This window comes from Coffea arabica, chromosome 4c (genome assembly GCF_036785885.1).
Source record: "Coffea arabica cultivar ET-39 chromosome 4c, Coffea Arabica ET-39 HiFi, whole genome shotgun sequence".
NCBI classification, from domain to species: domain Eukaryota; kingdom Viridiplantae; phylum Streptophyta; class Magnoliopsida; order Gentianales; family Rubiaceae; genus Coffea; species Coffea arabica.
The window spans coordinates 49,273,997-49,290,253 of NC_092316.1; the positions used below are offsets into that span (position 1 = coordinate 49,273,997).

The 16,257-nt window shown below is 34.2% G+C and overlaps 2 protein-coding genes across 3 annotated transcripts; both read left to right on the top strand.

Annotated features, from left to right (window-relative positions):
- Positions 1-899: 899 nt before the first annotated feature.
- Positions 900-1,757, top strand: LOC140004843 (uncharacterized). Its single transcript, XM_072044998.1, has one exon. It carries the CDS (start codon positions 900-902, stop codon positions 1,755-1,757), a length of 858 nt encoding a protein of 285 aa, XP_071901099.1.
- A 9,576-nt stretch (positions 1,758-11,333) lies between these two features.
- On the top strand, positions 11,334-14,928 carry LOC113738568 (adenylate kinase isoenzyme 6 homolog). Of its 2 annotated transcripts, XM_027265808.2 has the most exons (4): positions 11,334-11,666; positions 13,664-13,861; positions 14,381-14,526; positions 14,643-14,928. In XM_027265808.2, the coding sequence occupies exons 1-4, from the start codon at positions 11,640-11,642 to the stop codon at positions 14,824-14,826; spliced, it is 555 nt and encodes a 184-aa protein (XP_027121609.1). In that variant the 5' UTR covers positions 11,334-11,639; the 3' UTR covers positions 14,827-14,928. The 2 variants fall into 2 exon arrangements, with proteins under 2 accessions (XP_027121609.1, XP_027121610.1); XM_027265809.2 differs by lacking the exon at positions 11,334-11,666 and having other exon boundaries at positions 13,655-13,861.
- Positions 14,929-16,257: the final 1,329 nt, after the last annotated feature.

Consider the following 16,257-nt stretch of genomic DNA (forward strand, 5'->3'; position numbering starts at 1 on the left):
GAAATCAGTAATCTTAGCTATGCCTGCATATGCTATGAATTGCTATAGACTGCCTAAGAGTTTGTGTAAAGAAATAAGTAAGGAAATGGCTCGATTCTGGTGGGGGATGGTGAAGACAAGAAGAAAATTCATTGGGTGGAATGGAAGAAGCTGGCTACCATTAAAGGAAAGGGAGGCTTAGGCTTTAGAGATTTGCAGGACTTCAATAGTGCTATGTTAGCTAAGATGTTGTGGAGAATCCTGACTAATCCAAATCTGTTGATGAGTAAGGTACTGAGAGGAAAATATTTCAAAGGTGAGTCCATTTGGAGAACGAGAATAAGGGCAAGGGATTCATGGTTTTGGAAGAGTATCATGAGTGTAAGAGAGGTATTAGAGAATGGTGTTAGGAAGAGGGTAGGAGATGGAAAAACAATCAACATATGGACTGATAGATGGATACCAGGTAGAGGATCAGGCATGGTGAGAACCAGCAAGCCAGTGGATTGTACAGTTCGAAGGGTACACGAACTGATTCATAATGGTAAATGGAATAAAAAGTTGTTAGGATCTATCTTCAGTGATGAAGAGTGCAGGAAGATTGAAGATATTCCTATAAGTGTATGTGCGGGGAATGATAAATTGGTGTAGCCACTTACCAAATCTGGTCAGTACTCTGTGAAGACTAGGTATATGTTGGCAAGGCACATGAGGGAGGAGAGGCAGGTAGAGCAGAGCCAAGAAGCTAGCAATTGCAGAAATGCTCCTAACTCCAAGGCGTGGAAGTTATTATGAAATCTAGACATGAAGTGTAAGCTGAAGCATTTTATTGGAAGTGTTTGCTTGAGGTCTTACCAGTTAATGAGGTTATTAAAAGGAGAACAGGTCTAGGGAAGGACAGGTGTAGGTGCTGTGGGGAAATGACAGAAACGATAGAACACATGTTCTTCTTTTGCAACCATGCTGAGTATATATGGAAAGCAGCTCCAATTAATTGGGATGGGCTAAATGAATTCAAGCATAAGTTCTGGCATTGGTGGAATGGCTTGATGGATGTTGAGAGGAGACCTGAGGGGAAGACTCACATTGCATTGACAGTTAATATCCTGTGGCAGATATGGAAGGATGGAAACCAAATTCAGTTTAATGGAGTTAGCAACTGTCCTGGAAGAACTGTAAGCAAGGCAATGCATGAGTGGGTGGAATACAATGAAGTAAGAGATGGGGAGGCCAAAACAGATGCTAATAGGGAACACCGAGTGACAAAGTTGAATAGTTGGCATCCACCCCCTCTAGGGGTTAGCAAGCTAAACTCTGATGCAGCTGTGGAGCAGAATTTTAGGAGAATAGGTTGGGGAGTGGTGGCCAGAAAGGAGGATGGGGCAGTAGCAAGAGTTTGGGCAAGAGGGGCAGGGAGGGAAGGGAACCCAACATTGGAGGAAGCATTAGCCATTAGAGAAGCTATTATCAAGGCAAAGCATAGGGGATGGAACAAGGTGGAGATTCAATCAGATTGTAAACTGATGGTGGATAAGCTTAACGATAGGAATGCTGAAAACCCAATTACGGGTACTATCCTAGCTGATAATCTATTGTTAAGCCAAGGTTTTGAAAAATGTTACTTCTCCTTTGTAAGAAGGGAGGGTAACTGTGTGTCTCATAAGCTGGCAAAATTTGCCATAAGTTTGAAGGATGAAATATATTGGTTGGATTCCTTTCCAACATGGCTTACGTGTTTAGCCAAAACAGATGTAAGAGCAGTTGCTCAAATAGTGTAACTAGTTTCTGGAAATGAATATGCTATCGTTTGGGAAAAAAAATTCATGCCAAAGTTAAAATAATTTCAAATTTAGAACCCAAACAAACTATGTCTTACCCACTGATGAAAATCCAAATTTTAATGGAATAAAATAGCAAGCAAACCTTTATTAAAATCCATGACTTAACCCATGTCATATAATCCAAAACTAATACATCTACTAATGAATTCATCTACTTCACCCCTAGAAAGAAAAAGAAAGAAAAAAAAAAGGAAAAACAAAGAAACAAAAGAAAGGAATGGAGAAAATGTAATAAAGCAAGCCAAGGTCATCCTTTTTCAAATCATGGTGCTGTTGCCGGACTTTGCAAAACTTCTAGCCAAATGGCCGGAAAATTCATCGGAAAAACGTATCAATGCCTTCTAACATGTACATTTGCATACAAATGAATTATACAATACTAGAAACATAACTAAATCATCACATCCAGCTCATAAATTTCATATTCTCATGAAAAAGATGACCAAGGCTCAAGAATATAAAGAAATTTCAATGCCATGTTTCTATCCCAAACCTCAACAATCTCAAACAAGATTACATCTACAAATTCTTGAGAAGATGATGAGCCAAATATTCTAAAGTTTTTAAAAGTGGTGACATCAAACTGCACCATTTGCAACCCAAAGAAGGAAATGCAATATGAGTTTCTATAGCCAAACTTGAATCTAAGCTTAATGAAACGAAAGAAAAAGGGTATATGAGGTTAGTTGAACGTCTTTTGAAGTTGTTAGAAGCAAGAAATCAGATGTGAAAGGTGAATGAAGGTAGCTCCTATTTTCCCTGAAGAAATCAGGAACTTCAAAAGTTTTGAAGGAGCCAAGTTCAAGCACGATTTTGATGAGGTTTTAATGATTATCAGTGAAAGACTTCAACATAAAAGTTGTTCCTCTATGTCCCTAGAAAATGTAGAAAAAAGAATCATCCAAACGAATCTATAACAAAGAAAAAAATGAATTTGAACAGGGCTAGATCTATAATGAAGATTTTCAGACACCAGGGTTGTTTTTCTCTCAATATTGACGTCAAATTTGGTGACCTTGTATCTGTTTTCTCACAAAACTTTCACCATAAAAGTTCTTCTATTGCATCTATAGAGTATTTAGGAAAAAGATAATTAATCAAAAAGGGGTTAAACTGAAGGAGAAAAACGGATATGAACAGGGCTGGTCGATTAGTCCTACTCCCAATTTCTACAGAAATTTTTTTTTTGTTCTTGCTCTTTTTCTCTCTCCCCACTCCAGGTCTTGTGCAGCCATTCTTTGTAACATGTTTCCCCTCTTTTTTCATCCTAAAAGCTCCCTTATTAACATATTTACTTGAAACAAAAACCTTAAAACTTAGAATTGATGGTTAGGATGGATTTTCTAGAAAAATGATGAGGTGTTCATTCTTTCTCCTTTTGATCAATTTTTGTTAGCTGTTAAAGGATAGAATTTGGGATATGATGAGCTGTCTTTGTACCAACAAACTTGGAGAAAAAGAAAGAGACAAAGAAAAAGAAAAAAAATCTTGCCAAGAAACAAAACCCATGCACTGTAGTGGTTTCTCGTTTGCAGAAATGGAAGTGAAGTTCCAGCATTTTTTTTTTTAAGGAAAGAAAAGAAATGGGCCAATGCCTCCTTACTTTTGGGCTTTTGCTTCTTTTGCATGGGTTTTAATTTAGGTTTCATTTGGGTTTTAGGTGGGTTTTTGGTAGGATTTGTGGTTAGGTTTAGGTTTTTTTTTATTGGGTTTGAACAAAAGAAAAATCTTTACGAAATTCTCCAATTTTGAATATCCATTTTTCTTTTCTTTTTCTTTTTTTTGGGCACAAACCTACAAAATAAAAAATTAAAATAATTACTTAAACAATTTATAAGTTAAAACTAAAATAAAAATAGTAGATTTGAAATTAAGAAAAATTTGGTGTTTACAGTTTTATGATAAATATGGCTAGAATAAGATACTACTCCCTCCATCCCAATAAGTTTGGCGCTCTTAGAAAACCGTGTTTTTTTTTTATCAACAGTCACTTAATTTTGCTTGGTTTCCTTTCATATCCCTATTTGTACCCAGTTTACGATGAAAGAATGAATGCAATTGTGGGCCCTTAATTGCTTTGGTAATCTATTGATAACCATTTGAAGTGTACGTAGCTTCACGCTCTAGAGTTATCATAGTTTCGTGCAAAGGACGCTTTGCTATTTTAGCAATCTCAGTAAAGATGGGATGTATCATTTGGGACCCACAATAATTATTAAAACCTCTCTTGACCATGTGAACAAAGGGTAATGCTTGGAAAGACACTAAATTTATTTGTCCAGTTTTAGTAAGATGACATAATTTTGGGATGGACCGAAAAGGAAAGTATGACACTTTCAATGGGACAGAGGGTGTATAAGTTAATGGTATATTGGTATATATTGGTAAATAAGGTAAAATATTAGCTCCATAATCTAAATTAGTTAATTGTAAACCATCAATCCTTTTTGTCACAAAAACAACAGCATATCATATACTTATAGACTCACTAGTCTATATCATATACTCATATGTACTAGGTGGGTATGACCGCGCTACGCGCGGTGGATCAATGCAATTATGCCCTGTCTTGTATTGGTCATTGAGGGTTGGTGTGATGTTAGGCAAGATACTGGTATAACAATAGAGTGACAAAGACATGGCTGATCTGTAGGGAAAAATCAGGCTGGATATACCTTCAGGAATAATAAAAAGTGGATTTGATTCAATGGGAACAACAGAAGGAGGAGTGGGACCAGAAACATTAGTGACAGCAGCTCCACTACTGGTCATGAAGTCCAATCCCTCTTTAATCAGAACATCCTGATCATTAGGAAAACCAATCGACCTATGTTGTAACATTTCATTCAGTGTAACATCGTTGTTCCGACTATCCTGAATGTTACTGTCTCCACGTGAAGAAGAATTAGGGAAGAATACACATTTTTCAACATAACCGAGTGGAACACTACGAACAAAAGAACGCGATGATTCTTTTCTTTTCTTTGCAGCCCTAGCTTCACTTCGGTGGCGTAAAAGCCCAGCCTTCTCGTTTTGGGGCATTTCTGCATATCGTTTTCGGCGTATTGCATTTCTATCCATCTAACTTAATTAACCAAGGAACAAGGAACAGAAAATAATTTACAAAAGCACAGACAAAAGAGAGAAAAGTAGTATCTAAAACCAACACAACAACGAACAATAAAATTCAACTAACATAACCAGGAAAGAAATAGATATACAATAGAAACAGATGTAAAGATTAATATCTATTGAATACAACAGGAAAATAAAGGAGTAAATGAAAACTAATCAATAAATGACATCAAAATACGAAAGATCAACAATTATTGGATAGACTCATATCCTTTTGCAAGACTTTAAGAAGAAACAAAAGCTGCCAGAACAAAAACTAAATAGGGGGAAAAAAGAACAAACATGTAACCTACAGTAAAATTTAAAAAAAAAATAGGTTGCAGAGTATTTAATAGAAAATATCGAAGAAATAAAAAACTAGTAGAACAAAAATCTATTAAAAAAAAAGAGAGAGAAAGATCAGCTAACCTGAAACAATTCAAGCTGCAGATATGTAACAAAAGATGAAGAAGAAAGAAAGTTCTTTATAGCAACCATGGACGAAGAAAACTGCACACAAAATGTAAAGAGGAAATAGGAGAAAAATGCAAAACACAAATAAGAATAAATAATGGACAATTGAAAGGTAGAACAAAGAATCAAAGAACACAAGAAATTTCTTGTAGGTGACAATTAGCATCAAACAGCTTCATCATGGCCATGGAACTATTACAGACATTACTTGTTGACTGTTATTTACCTAGTTACCCTTCAAAGAGTTTATTCTACTGGTGAATCAAACACTATCCAGTAAGTCAGAACTTGCAATAGGTAACCTTAACTTGTAGAAGAGATACTCAGGTAGAATACACTAAGGAAGACAATAAAACAGTAAGGCCAGAGAAAGAGCAAGGAGTCGTGGCAACACAAGTCCCTGGTGATTTAATTAGAGACAACATAAAAAGTTGTAACCAAGGGAATTGCTATCAGAAAACTTGGTCTATCGAGTTAATACTACCCCATGTTCTAATATTTACCGAACGGCCAAAAAAATCAAACTGGAAAAGGTGAAAGGCAAATAAAAGACATTGGCATAACAACTTATCCAAATAGGAGAAGACATACACCTAGTGAATGCCGTGCAAAACACCACTATTTGAAGCTAGAATACTCCATATCAAGAACAAAAAAGCAAACTAAAACTACAAAAGTAACTTTCAGCCATTATGATAGATCAAAGGATATCAAGAACCACTTGTGAACAAATTTCGTTTGATACTTCCTGTCATTTCCCTACTGCACATTGTGATTCCAAAACAAAAGCAAGATATACATGTTAGGGGAACTTGGAAGCCCATCAGCAAACGACACACATAAAACTGCTTTCTACTGATAAAAATACCTCCGAGGACTGCATCAGGACCATCATTTGGGTTCTCTATATATTCTAGCAGAGATATAGCTTGCTATATTGCAATACCCTCCCCCTCCTCAAGTTCTTATCTTGCGCTATTCCATCTTTTTTCCTAGTTCTATTAGTTCCAAAGTTGTACTTTGCAATGAAAAATTCAGGTAAAAGAAGGGATTTCCAAATCAGTTTCTAAAACTGAATAATCCAAAGACCATATGTTTAAATCCATATACTCCATCTTTGAACTATCAATCACCATTATTTGAATAAACTGAGGGAAAAAAAGAACCTAGGTGGCTCAGGTTCCTATCAAATCTACAAAATTGCACAAGAAAGAAATACAAAGGGCAAAAAAATTTTCACCTTGTTTGTCTATTCTGATGGATAAAACGTCGGTTGGCAGCTAGCTCATCTGACCAGTCTTTATGAAAGAGAGCAAAACAAAGAAGCAGTTTCGAAGGAACAGAGCAATAAAAAAGAAAATGAGAATCGAACAAAGCAACTCCCAAAGACAATCATGTAAAAGAGAAGATAAGATGTTGTGCTATAAACAATGATACAAAAAAGAAATGCAAAAATTAAAGACATCACTAACCATTAGTACAAGAAGAAAATGCCGGCAACAATGCACAGCTCTACCTGCAGCGGTGGGTTGGACAGAACAAAGAAACTGTTACAGTCCTCCTTCCAATAGCCGTCAACAGTGATTAGAATTATGGTTTTTTACAAATACAACCTAAAGGTGAATAGAAATTGACCTCCTGACATGAACATGAAGAAGAAGAAGGAAACGGTAAGAACAAAATGAATTTGTTATGGCCGGTAAGAAAATTATAATGGAAGGGCAAAATTGTAATATAACTGTCCTTATAGTCAACTAAGCTCAGTTATTACAATGATGACAATCAAGTCCTAACACGTATGGGAAAAGCTGAAACAGAAATGCTGCTAAAGGGGTCCAATCGGGTGCAAGGAAAGTGAAGGCATGCAGCATTCATTTGAAAAATAGAGTAATAACATTTCCATTGGGAATTTTTGTTTGCACAATTGTGATATAACATTTCCATTCGGAATTTTTGTTTGCACAAGAGAGTTCCTTTTTTTTGTGATGTGGCAAATTGTAATATAACTATCCTTATAGTCAACTAAGCTCAGTTATTACAATGATGACAATCAAGCCCCAACACATACGAGAAAAGCCGAAACAGAAATGCTGCCAAAGGGGTCCAATCAGGTGCAAGGAAAGTGAAGGCATGCAGCATTCATTTGAAAAATAGAGTAATAACATTTCCATTCGGAATTTTTGTTTGCACAAACAGGGGCAATCCTCACGTACAAGGACGGCCATAAATCGCCCAATAATATTTTGCCACATCACAATAAAAAGGAGCTCTCTTGGCACACCTCTACGCATTTAGTACATATGTGTTGATGATGCTGTTATTAGACAATTGATTTATAATACAATTCTATTTTGTTATGTTGATTGAATTAGAGGCCAAAACTAAGCATCTTTTAAAAGTTATTGTAAATAAATTTTGCAAGTTAGTAAACCTAACCTAAAGAAAAAATAGTTTATTAAACGTTTATTCATACGTTTTTAATAAGTATATGGTTAGATAAAAAGAAAACTTGATTAACATATAATGGAAGTACATTAGATTTGCTAGACATTTAATTTTTTCCTCACTCTCCTATTGTCTCATTGCCAAAATTGCAAGCAATTGTTTTGCAAGAGTCTATTATGTTTCATAAAAATTTTACCATCCTTTTTAGGTATTATTCTATCAAGTTAGATTTACCGTTGGATGTAAAATAAATGTCTTTGTCTCTTATGTTATAATAGTTTGAATTATTTAAAATATGAGAAGTATTATGATTTATAGATAATTATAAGGTAATGAATCTCTGAAAAAACCACATAAAATTTTCCTAAGGATATATTTTCTAACATAATAAACTTAGGATGAAAAATAGAAAATTAAACGTCTGTTAGTCCCTTGTCTGTCATGTAACTCATGTTAGGTTTATTGTTGGAGCTAAAATAAGTTGGATTGTCGCAAATTCAACTCCATAGAACCTAGTTCCATGCCAACTTTCATCACTCAGGAATTTTCAAAGTTCTCCAAATCTTGTAGTAAAGTTAAATGGCAAAACCTTTTATTCATATTTTTTGTCAAGCATGAAAGAAAATATTGTATGAACTGAAACCTTTAACTCATTTTTTGCCAAGCATGTAAAAAAATATTGCATGAACTAACACATCATCTGGATTTCTCAACATTCATTAGAAGTAAAAGTTGACATATGTAGTTAGAAAAAAATGAACAAATTAAACTTTACTATTTAAAAAGAGGATTAATCCTTTATATACTGACAGCATATACACTATTACAGTTGAATGCAAGATAAGTAATCTAAATTTGGATTTAAAATTCAAAATTTATATATATTTTATCCATCTAACCGTGATAATGTATATAATATTCGTGTATATAAGTCTTGTAAGTGAAAAATAACTTACCTACACAACAATTGAAATACATTATAAATAATGATAAGAGACAATATCATGATGAAAAAGTTGAAGAAGCTTTTCAATCAACGAATTTCTCTCTTTTTACATGGTATAGCCAAATTGACGAGAATTTGTGGTTGGGTCTATGTTTTTGTTTCTTTCGCAAACCCGGTAGACGGGGAGGGATGCTAGACTCAAATTTTATTAATGAAAGTAATAAATAAACAAATCCGAGGAGGACATAAACCAAAACCTCCCGTATATGAAAATAACAAGATTTTCAAGCATAGAATGAAGAAATATCATGATTTTCAAGTGCAGAATAAAGAAATAAGGAATACTACTCCTTTACATTTCTATGTTCTAGCCTAATGTGTGGATATTTATTCCTGTCTAATGATGGCGTCTATCTATTTAGCATTTAAATTTTTTTAAACTAAATAATGAAATACAATTTCAATGCTCTAACGACTTTTATTGATTCATCTGAGTTATTTCATTTTAACATTATAAGGTAACTTAATTTGATAGATATACATGGAAGACTTGAATATTGATATCGATAGTAATGTATAAAATGATTAATCAATATTCATTGAGCTTATTCGTTTAACTATTTTCTATAAGAAAATTTCTACAATAAAGTAAATATTTTAGAATTCGATACAGCAGTTTGTTAATGAAAGACATAAACATATTAAACGCAATTAATATCATGCCAATTCATTAGAAACATATGTTACTCTATGCATTATAAGTACGGGTTAAAATCTAGTTTGTAGTTGATTTTGCCCCTTAAAATTTTGAGTTTTAAGTTTGCACGCAATTTCTGGTAGCCAAGTTATGACTAATTTATTGCAAGTCAAGTTATGATGGATAATGTATCTAGCGATCCAAAGGAAAACCATAAAATGTGAGGGATGCTTTTTATAATTTTCCTCTAAAATTCTTTAACATGGATTGAGATCAATTAATGCCAATGATGGAAATCATTGTAATTAAAGCAAAATTGAGAGAGGCTGAAGTAAAATATCTTGAAAATTCAAGCCCAAATCTACATAGTTTTTCCGGACTTCCCGAATTTGTATCTATCTTATTTTGAAAATCATTTAGGTGAACTCTACAAATAAATTACAAATGATTAGACCTAACAAAAAAAACAAATGATTAAATCTATCAAAAGATTTCATCATAGAGGATTTTCCTAAAATTATTTTGATTCCATTTACAATTTCCCACAGTCTCGCGATTATAGGCCTTTTAACTATAGTACAACGTAAATAATTTTTTGCGTTTCTTCCACAACTCCTCTTTCGCTCTGTACTGGCTAGTTTGGGAGGAAGGAAATGAATAGAAAAAAAAAGATTTTAAAAGGATGATGAAGTTTTTCCATTGTTTGGGAGCAAAAATACGACGGAGAAGAAAAGATTTGGAAAATTTTCATTTCCCTCCATGTAAAGAAAAACTTTATGCCCAAAATTGGTCAGATACGGAGGGAAAGTGCAAAAGTTTTAAGCAAATTTTCAAATAGGGTTAATCACATTTAATCCCCTTAAGTTATACCCCATTTTTTAGTTTACCTCCTAATCTTTAATTTTTCTCATTTAACCCCTTATAAGACAAAATTACCCTTGCATTATTTTGACTTTTCATTTACCTTATTTTTCTTATTTTTCTTTCTTTTATTTCTTTTTCTCTTTTTCACAAAAATCTTCACCTTAATGATTGAAATTAAAAAAGAAAAATCGCAAAAATCTATCTTCTCCTTAAATGATTAAAAAAATATTCAAATCACTTTCCTAAAATACAATTTTTTTAGTCTTTCAGTTCTTTTAATTTTGGGTTTTCCTCTTTCCTTTCTAGTTTCTCATTTAATTCCCAAGAAAATATCTTAAAATCAAATTGTGATCTGATTAATAATCATCAATTGAAATTTGTGACACATGGCATCACACAAAAAATCAAAATTAGTTTTTGATGCTTTTTAAACCTTCACCCAGAAGCAATTACAAACTCAAAACAAAAATTTTCGTTGAAATGGAATTTTCTATTGGAAAGGATGAAAGAGAAAAGAAAGAGAAAAAGAAATAAAAGAAAGGAAAACAATTTCATCTTATGATATTTTCTTGAAAATAAAATAAGAAATTAGAAAGGAAAGAGGAAAATTCAAAATTAAAAGAATTGAAAAGTTAAAAAAATTGTATTTTAGAAAAATGATTTGAATATTTTTTTAATCATTTAAAAAGAAGATAGATTTCTGCAATTTCTCTTTTTTAATTTCAATCATTAAGGTGAAAATTTTTGTGGGAAAGAAGAAGAATTAAATAAAGAAGAAAGAGAAAAAAAAGAAAGGAAAACAAGGTAAATAAAAAATTAAAATAATGCAAGGATAATTTTATCCTATAGAGAATTAACTGAGCAAAATTAAAGGTTATGGGATAAATTGAAAAATGGGGCATATCTTATTAAATGTGATTAACCCTTTCAAACACGACACAACTATCCTCAAAATTCTGATACAAAAAATTTTAATCCCAACGAGTCCCCCCACTACAAAACCCTTGCCAAAGCACCCCCTTTTTCTTCTTTTCTTTTCTATTTTAAACTCCCGAACTCGCTATACAATTCTGGATTCAATCGAATCCAAGATCCGCTCAAAAATCTAGGGTTTCTAGACATTGATTTTTAGTGCCGGCTTCGGTTGGATTTTATCATTGTGAAGAGGGAGCAAAATTCTATCCGTTAGGGTTTTCGAGTTGGCACAGATCTGAGTCTCGGAAGAATTGGCCGAGTTGATTAGTGCTCCGATTTTGAAGAATTCACCATATTTTGGAGTATGGCTGGGCTGTCTACTGCGTCTCCTGTGAGTATAAAACCCGAATTTTGGGTTTCAACTGGTTTAATTTGCGTTTTCTGTTGCCTTGATTTGTAGCGTTCAAGTTTTTTTTTTTTTTTTTTTTTTTTATCTTGAATGTGTTTAATAGTGGAAATGCTCAATTTGAAGTGTGATTACATAGCAATTTTGGAAAAGGATTGCACGGTTGCCTGCTGTTGTGCTAATTTATTGGGGTTTTAAAGGAAATGGAAATTATAGGGAATATATATATTTTTTGGGGATTTGTTGGTAAATGCTTGGGGAAGTTTGTCATAATAGGCTTAAATGATATGCAATGAATGCTTGATTTCGTAGCCCTTCTTGATTTGATAATGGGGGCAATCAACGGAGGGCAATGGAACAGTGCCTCTGGTGTCACTAATAACGGGATACTGATGTTGTTTTTCTATTTTTGGACAGTGAACTGTGTTGTCGTGTACAAGACTTGTTACTTCTGATGAAGTAGTTTAATAAGATTGAGATAGATGATGTTTCTAGAGTGAAAATTAGTCTGATTTTGTATTTTGTGGGGAAATGATACGGAAAAGAGAATTACATACTGCCTTGGTACTGTGAGACTGTCATTATATTTGGTATTTGACTTCTGCCAAGTGGTTGCTATGCTGTTCACTATGGATCATTGATGAGAACTTGGAATTTTTCGAAACTTATCACTTGCTTATTAATTTGAATGTGCAAATGTATTCAATAGCGTAAATGTTAAACCATGCAGATGAGTCCAACTATAGCTTCATATATGATGATTACTAGTTGATGAAGAATCACACTCCTGTGGCTAGAGAATAGAAACTAGGATGTGCAATTTTTTTTTGTAACGGTAGGATCCGTCAATAGCAAGAACAAAGTGCCGTCCTTTTGATTCAGGGTGTGATTCATGTATTTTTCTGGGCTGAGTGCTCTCCGTCATAGCAAATGCAACCTAATTATACTAGTATGCAGATGCATATGTTACATTTGACTGATCGTAGATACTCTTAGCTTTTATTGTTTTGTAAAACTAGAACTGTTTTTGTGCTGATGAAGAAGTGATATAGTGCAATTATGGATCGCTCTAAATTGTTGTTTAGTGTAAGAATGTAAGAGTTACTTTGTGAGCAATGAAATTTCAGCAGTGTCAGCAATTTTAGTGAATAAAATCAAGAACAGTTTCAGTCGAATAAACTCCAGCAATTTCAGAGATTGGAAACCCAGAACTTCAGTTATACTAGAAACAAAGAGCAGACCAAAAGAGAGCATGAAGTAGCTGAGAATTAGTGGAAGGGTAGGGGGAAAAGAAAAATGAAAGTGATGGAGAAGAAGAGTAAGAAGCAAATGGTAGCTGAAACCTTGCTTTAAACACAGTCTCCACATGGAGCTAATATATAAAGTGCAGCCTTGTGGAATCAGTCATGAGTTTTACAGTTTTCGATTTTTACAGTGATTAACCTTTACCTACCTAGAAAAATGTTGCTTTAAACCCATTCTCCACATGGAGCTAATATATAAAGTGCAGCCTTGTGGAATCAGTCATAAGTTTTACAGTTTTCGATTTTTATCAGTCATAATTTTGGATTTTTACAGTTTTGCAGACAAGTGATTTTTGTTGTCATGCACCTTCAAGTAATTATCTACTTCATATTTTCTTTTAAGTAATTCAATAAAAAAAATAATAAATATTAGCTTCCTGTAGAAGTCCTTGGTAAAACTTGTATCAGAACTTGTATAACCCTCAATGTTTCAAGTACAGGACATTGGGATGCCTCTGTGATTTGCCCTCTAAGGAGGTTAGATGCTCCTTCAATACTTGTGTTGACTCTATAATCTGTATCAGTTGCCAACCTTTTGTCTGGAGCCTTTGAGATCATATAAAATCTGAATTAGCAACTTTCCATTCGCCACAAATTTTGCACTTCTGTCTTCCCAGCAATAAGTTCTGACTGGAAATCACTGTGTTAAAAAGTTGTGACCCTGTAAAAATGGCACAGAAAAATGGCATCGATGGTAGGAAGAAACCCAACTTGCTTATAACCGGAACCCCGGGAACGGGGAAGACAACGACAGCGTCGGCGCTGGCAGAGGCCGCTCAGCTCCGACACATCAACATTGGTGACCTGGTTAAGGAGAAGAACTTGCACAACGGTTGGGATGAGCAGTTCGAGTGCTACATCATCAATGAAGACCTGGTATTTACTTTCCTACCCTTCTCTATATCAATCATAAATTCGTAAACCCTACTTCAGTGTTTGGTTCTCTTTATTTATTCATTTTTAGTTTCATTTAATTTTTGTTTGTGAATGTTTATAAAGTACTGTAAATGAATAAGAAGTGCATGAGGAATTTTCAGCAGAATGGGAGAATTATGATGTGGATTCTCAATTGGTTGACAAATAATGATATTTTTAAAATTTGTTTTAGTTCAAACTCTTTCCCTAATTAATTATTAAATAATTTGAATTTGTCCCTAGGCGCATACAAGGTGAATTGATGAATTAAATGAATTGAGAAATTAAATGCAAAACAGCTGCTTTTACTTGTCTTTTTTATTTTATTTATAGTGGGCAATGATGTTGAACATCTTGAAGTTATTTCTTGCTAGTAATGAGAATAGGGCTGTTTAATAGAGCTGGAAAATGTTAGTTATTGGGATCTATTCATTTGGGTAAATGTCATGTTTGATTTGGGTGTATGGATTTTCAAAATAGGTCTGTGATGAACTTGAAGATATGATGGAAGAAGGGGGCAACATTGTGGATCACCATGGCTGTGATTTTTTCCCAGAACGATGGTTTGATAGGGTTGTGGTGCTTCAAACTGAGAATTCTTTGTTGTATGATCGATTAGCTACGAGGTAAATAACTCTCTTTACTTATTTATGCCTAAGATCCTCTTTCAGCCTATATCTTTTTTGTCTTAATCATTCATTTTATATTGCTAGCATTTGACTACTTTGGTTGTTTGTTGCAGGGGTTACACGGGTTCAAAGCTTTCGAACAACATTGAATGCGAAATCTTTCAGGTGTTACTAGAGGAAGCGAAAGAGAGTTATCAGGAAGAAATTGTTGTTGCTTTGAGAAGTGATTCAATAGATGACTTAAACAATAATGTATCAACTTTATCTGATTGGTTGAGGAGTTGGAACATGTCCTGACCAGATCCTAAATGGGCGTCATTGTATTACTTTATTGTAATGCATATTTTTATACTTCAGTTTTGAAATCTCAATCAGCCGAGTGGAATGTTTTATTACTAATATTTATTCTTCTTATCTTTTGGAGGTTCCAGTGATTGCTTCCAGTTTTCGTATTTTCAATCTGGTAATTTAGCAATGTCTGACGAAAAGGATGTTGATGCTATGGTGGACTGGTGATCTCTATCTGGTTAGGGATGCCTTGACAGCAGCAAACTTGGGACTTTTTGTTGTTGCATGTTACGGTTCTTTGAATTATCTTGAATTTCTGTGACGTGTGATCTCTTCAAATACACAAAAAGGAAAAAAAGAAAGTAAAAATGAAGAAGAGGGGGAGTAAACCATTGCGAATCCAAATGCCGTGACAAATCCACAGATCTTGTTTGTATTCCATGGTTCATCCCTCCAACTCCAAAGCCTTTTTCTCAAATTCGAGAGAAAATTATACAGGATCTGAAAAATTTTTATGGTCCTATTTGCAGGGTTATGTGTAACTTCTGGGGACTGCAAATATATACTACAAAATTGTCTCGAATAACTGCATGGCCATTTGTGCTCAAATAACTGCGTGGCCTGTATATCTTTGAGCTGTGGAACTGAATAGAATTGTAGGATGCCAGTTATTGTGATGGGAGGATCAAGCTCTGCATGAATTGCCTTCCCTTTCATAAGTAACTGCAGAAATGTGTGGCTCCAACTCCTTCACCAGTCCATAATGTGACATGAGGCCACTGGTTTTTAGAGCTTATCTTTTTGCCAGTTACCGAGCATGGGTAAGCTTCTAATGCTGCCAATTTCTAGAAAATAGTAGCCCAGTTATACATCCACAGGCACCCTTTCATTAAGAAACCAGCCATTATTTGCAACAGCAGTAACACCATGACTTCTCTTGCGAGCAAGCGTCGCATGAGCTTTTGTGAGGCTATTCTTTAGATTTTTCTCCTTGAAGAAGGCTTCAATCTTAGGATCCTTCTCAGCTAACCGATTTAAGTAAGAAAGGAAACAATACAAAATTGTTATACTGATTCTTATCCCATAGATAATGCCACATTGATACTTGCTTAACACTTCTCCGACCATACCCCGAGAAATAGATGTAAGAAGACAAAACAAAAAGGTCCATACTCCATAGCTACTACCAACTGTACAGAGGACTTCAGATTCGCAAAATACGTACGCCACATGGCTTCTCAAAAACTTCTAGAAGTGCAAATGAAATCAAGCGAGATATGAATTTGAATCTTCATAGGAAATGGAATTGGAATGACCTTAAAATTGAATTCTGTACTCAAATGCTACAAGCACAATTTATATCCAATTGAGTTCCTAACCTAAAGAACCACAGATAGAGTAAAGAGTATCTTACTAAATTTGCAAGACTAGGCAGAAGAA

Coding starts and splice junctions, on each gene's coding strand:
- LOC113738568 (XM_027265808.2), top strand. CDS start 11,640: ATGGCTGGGCTGTCTACTGCGTCTCCT. Junction 11,667..13,663: donor GGCTGTCTACTGCGTCTCCT/GTGAGTATAAAA, acceptor AAAATGGCACAG/AAAAATGGCATCGATGGTAG. Junction 14,527..14,642: donor TATGATCGATTAGCTACGAG/GTAAATAACTCT, acceptor TGTTTGTTGCAG/GGGTTACACGGGTTCAAAGC.
- LOC140004843 (XM_072044998.1), top strand. CDS start 900: ATGACAGAAACGATAGAACACATGTTCTTCTTTTGCAACCATGCTGAG.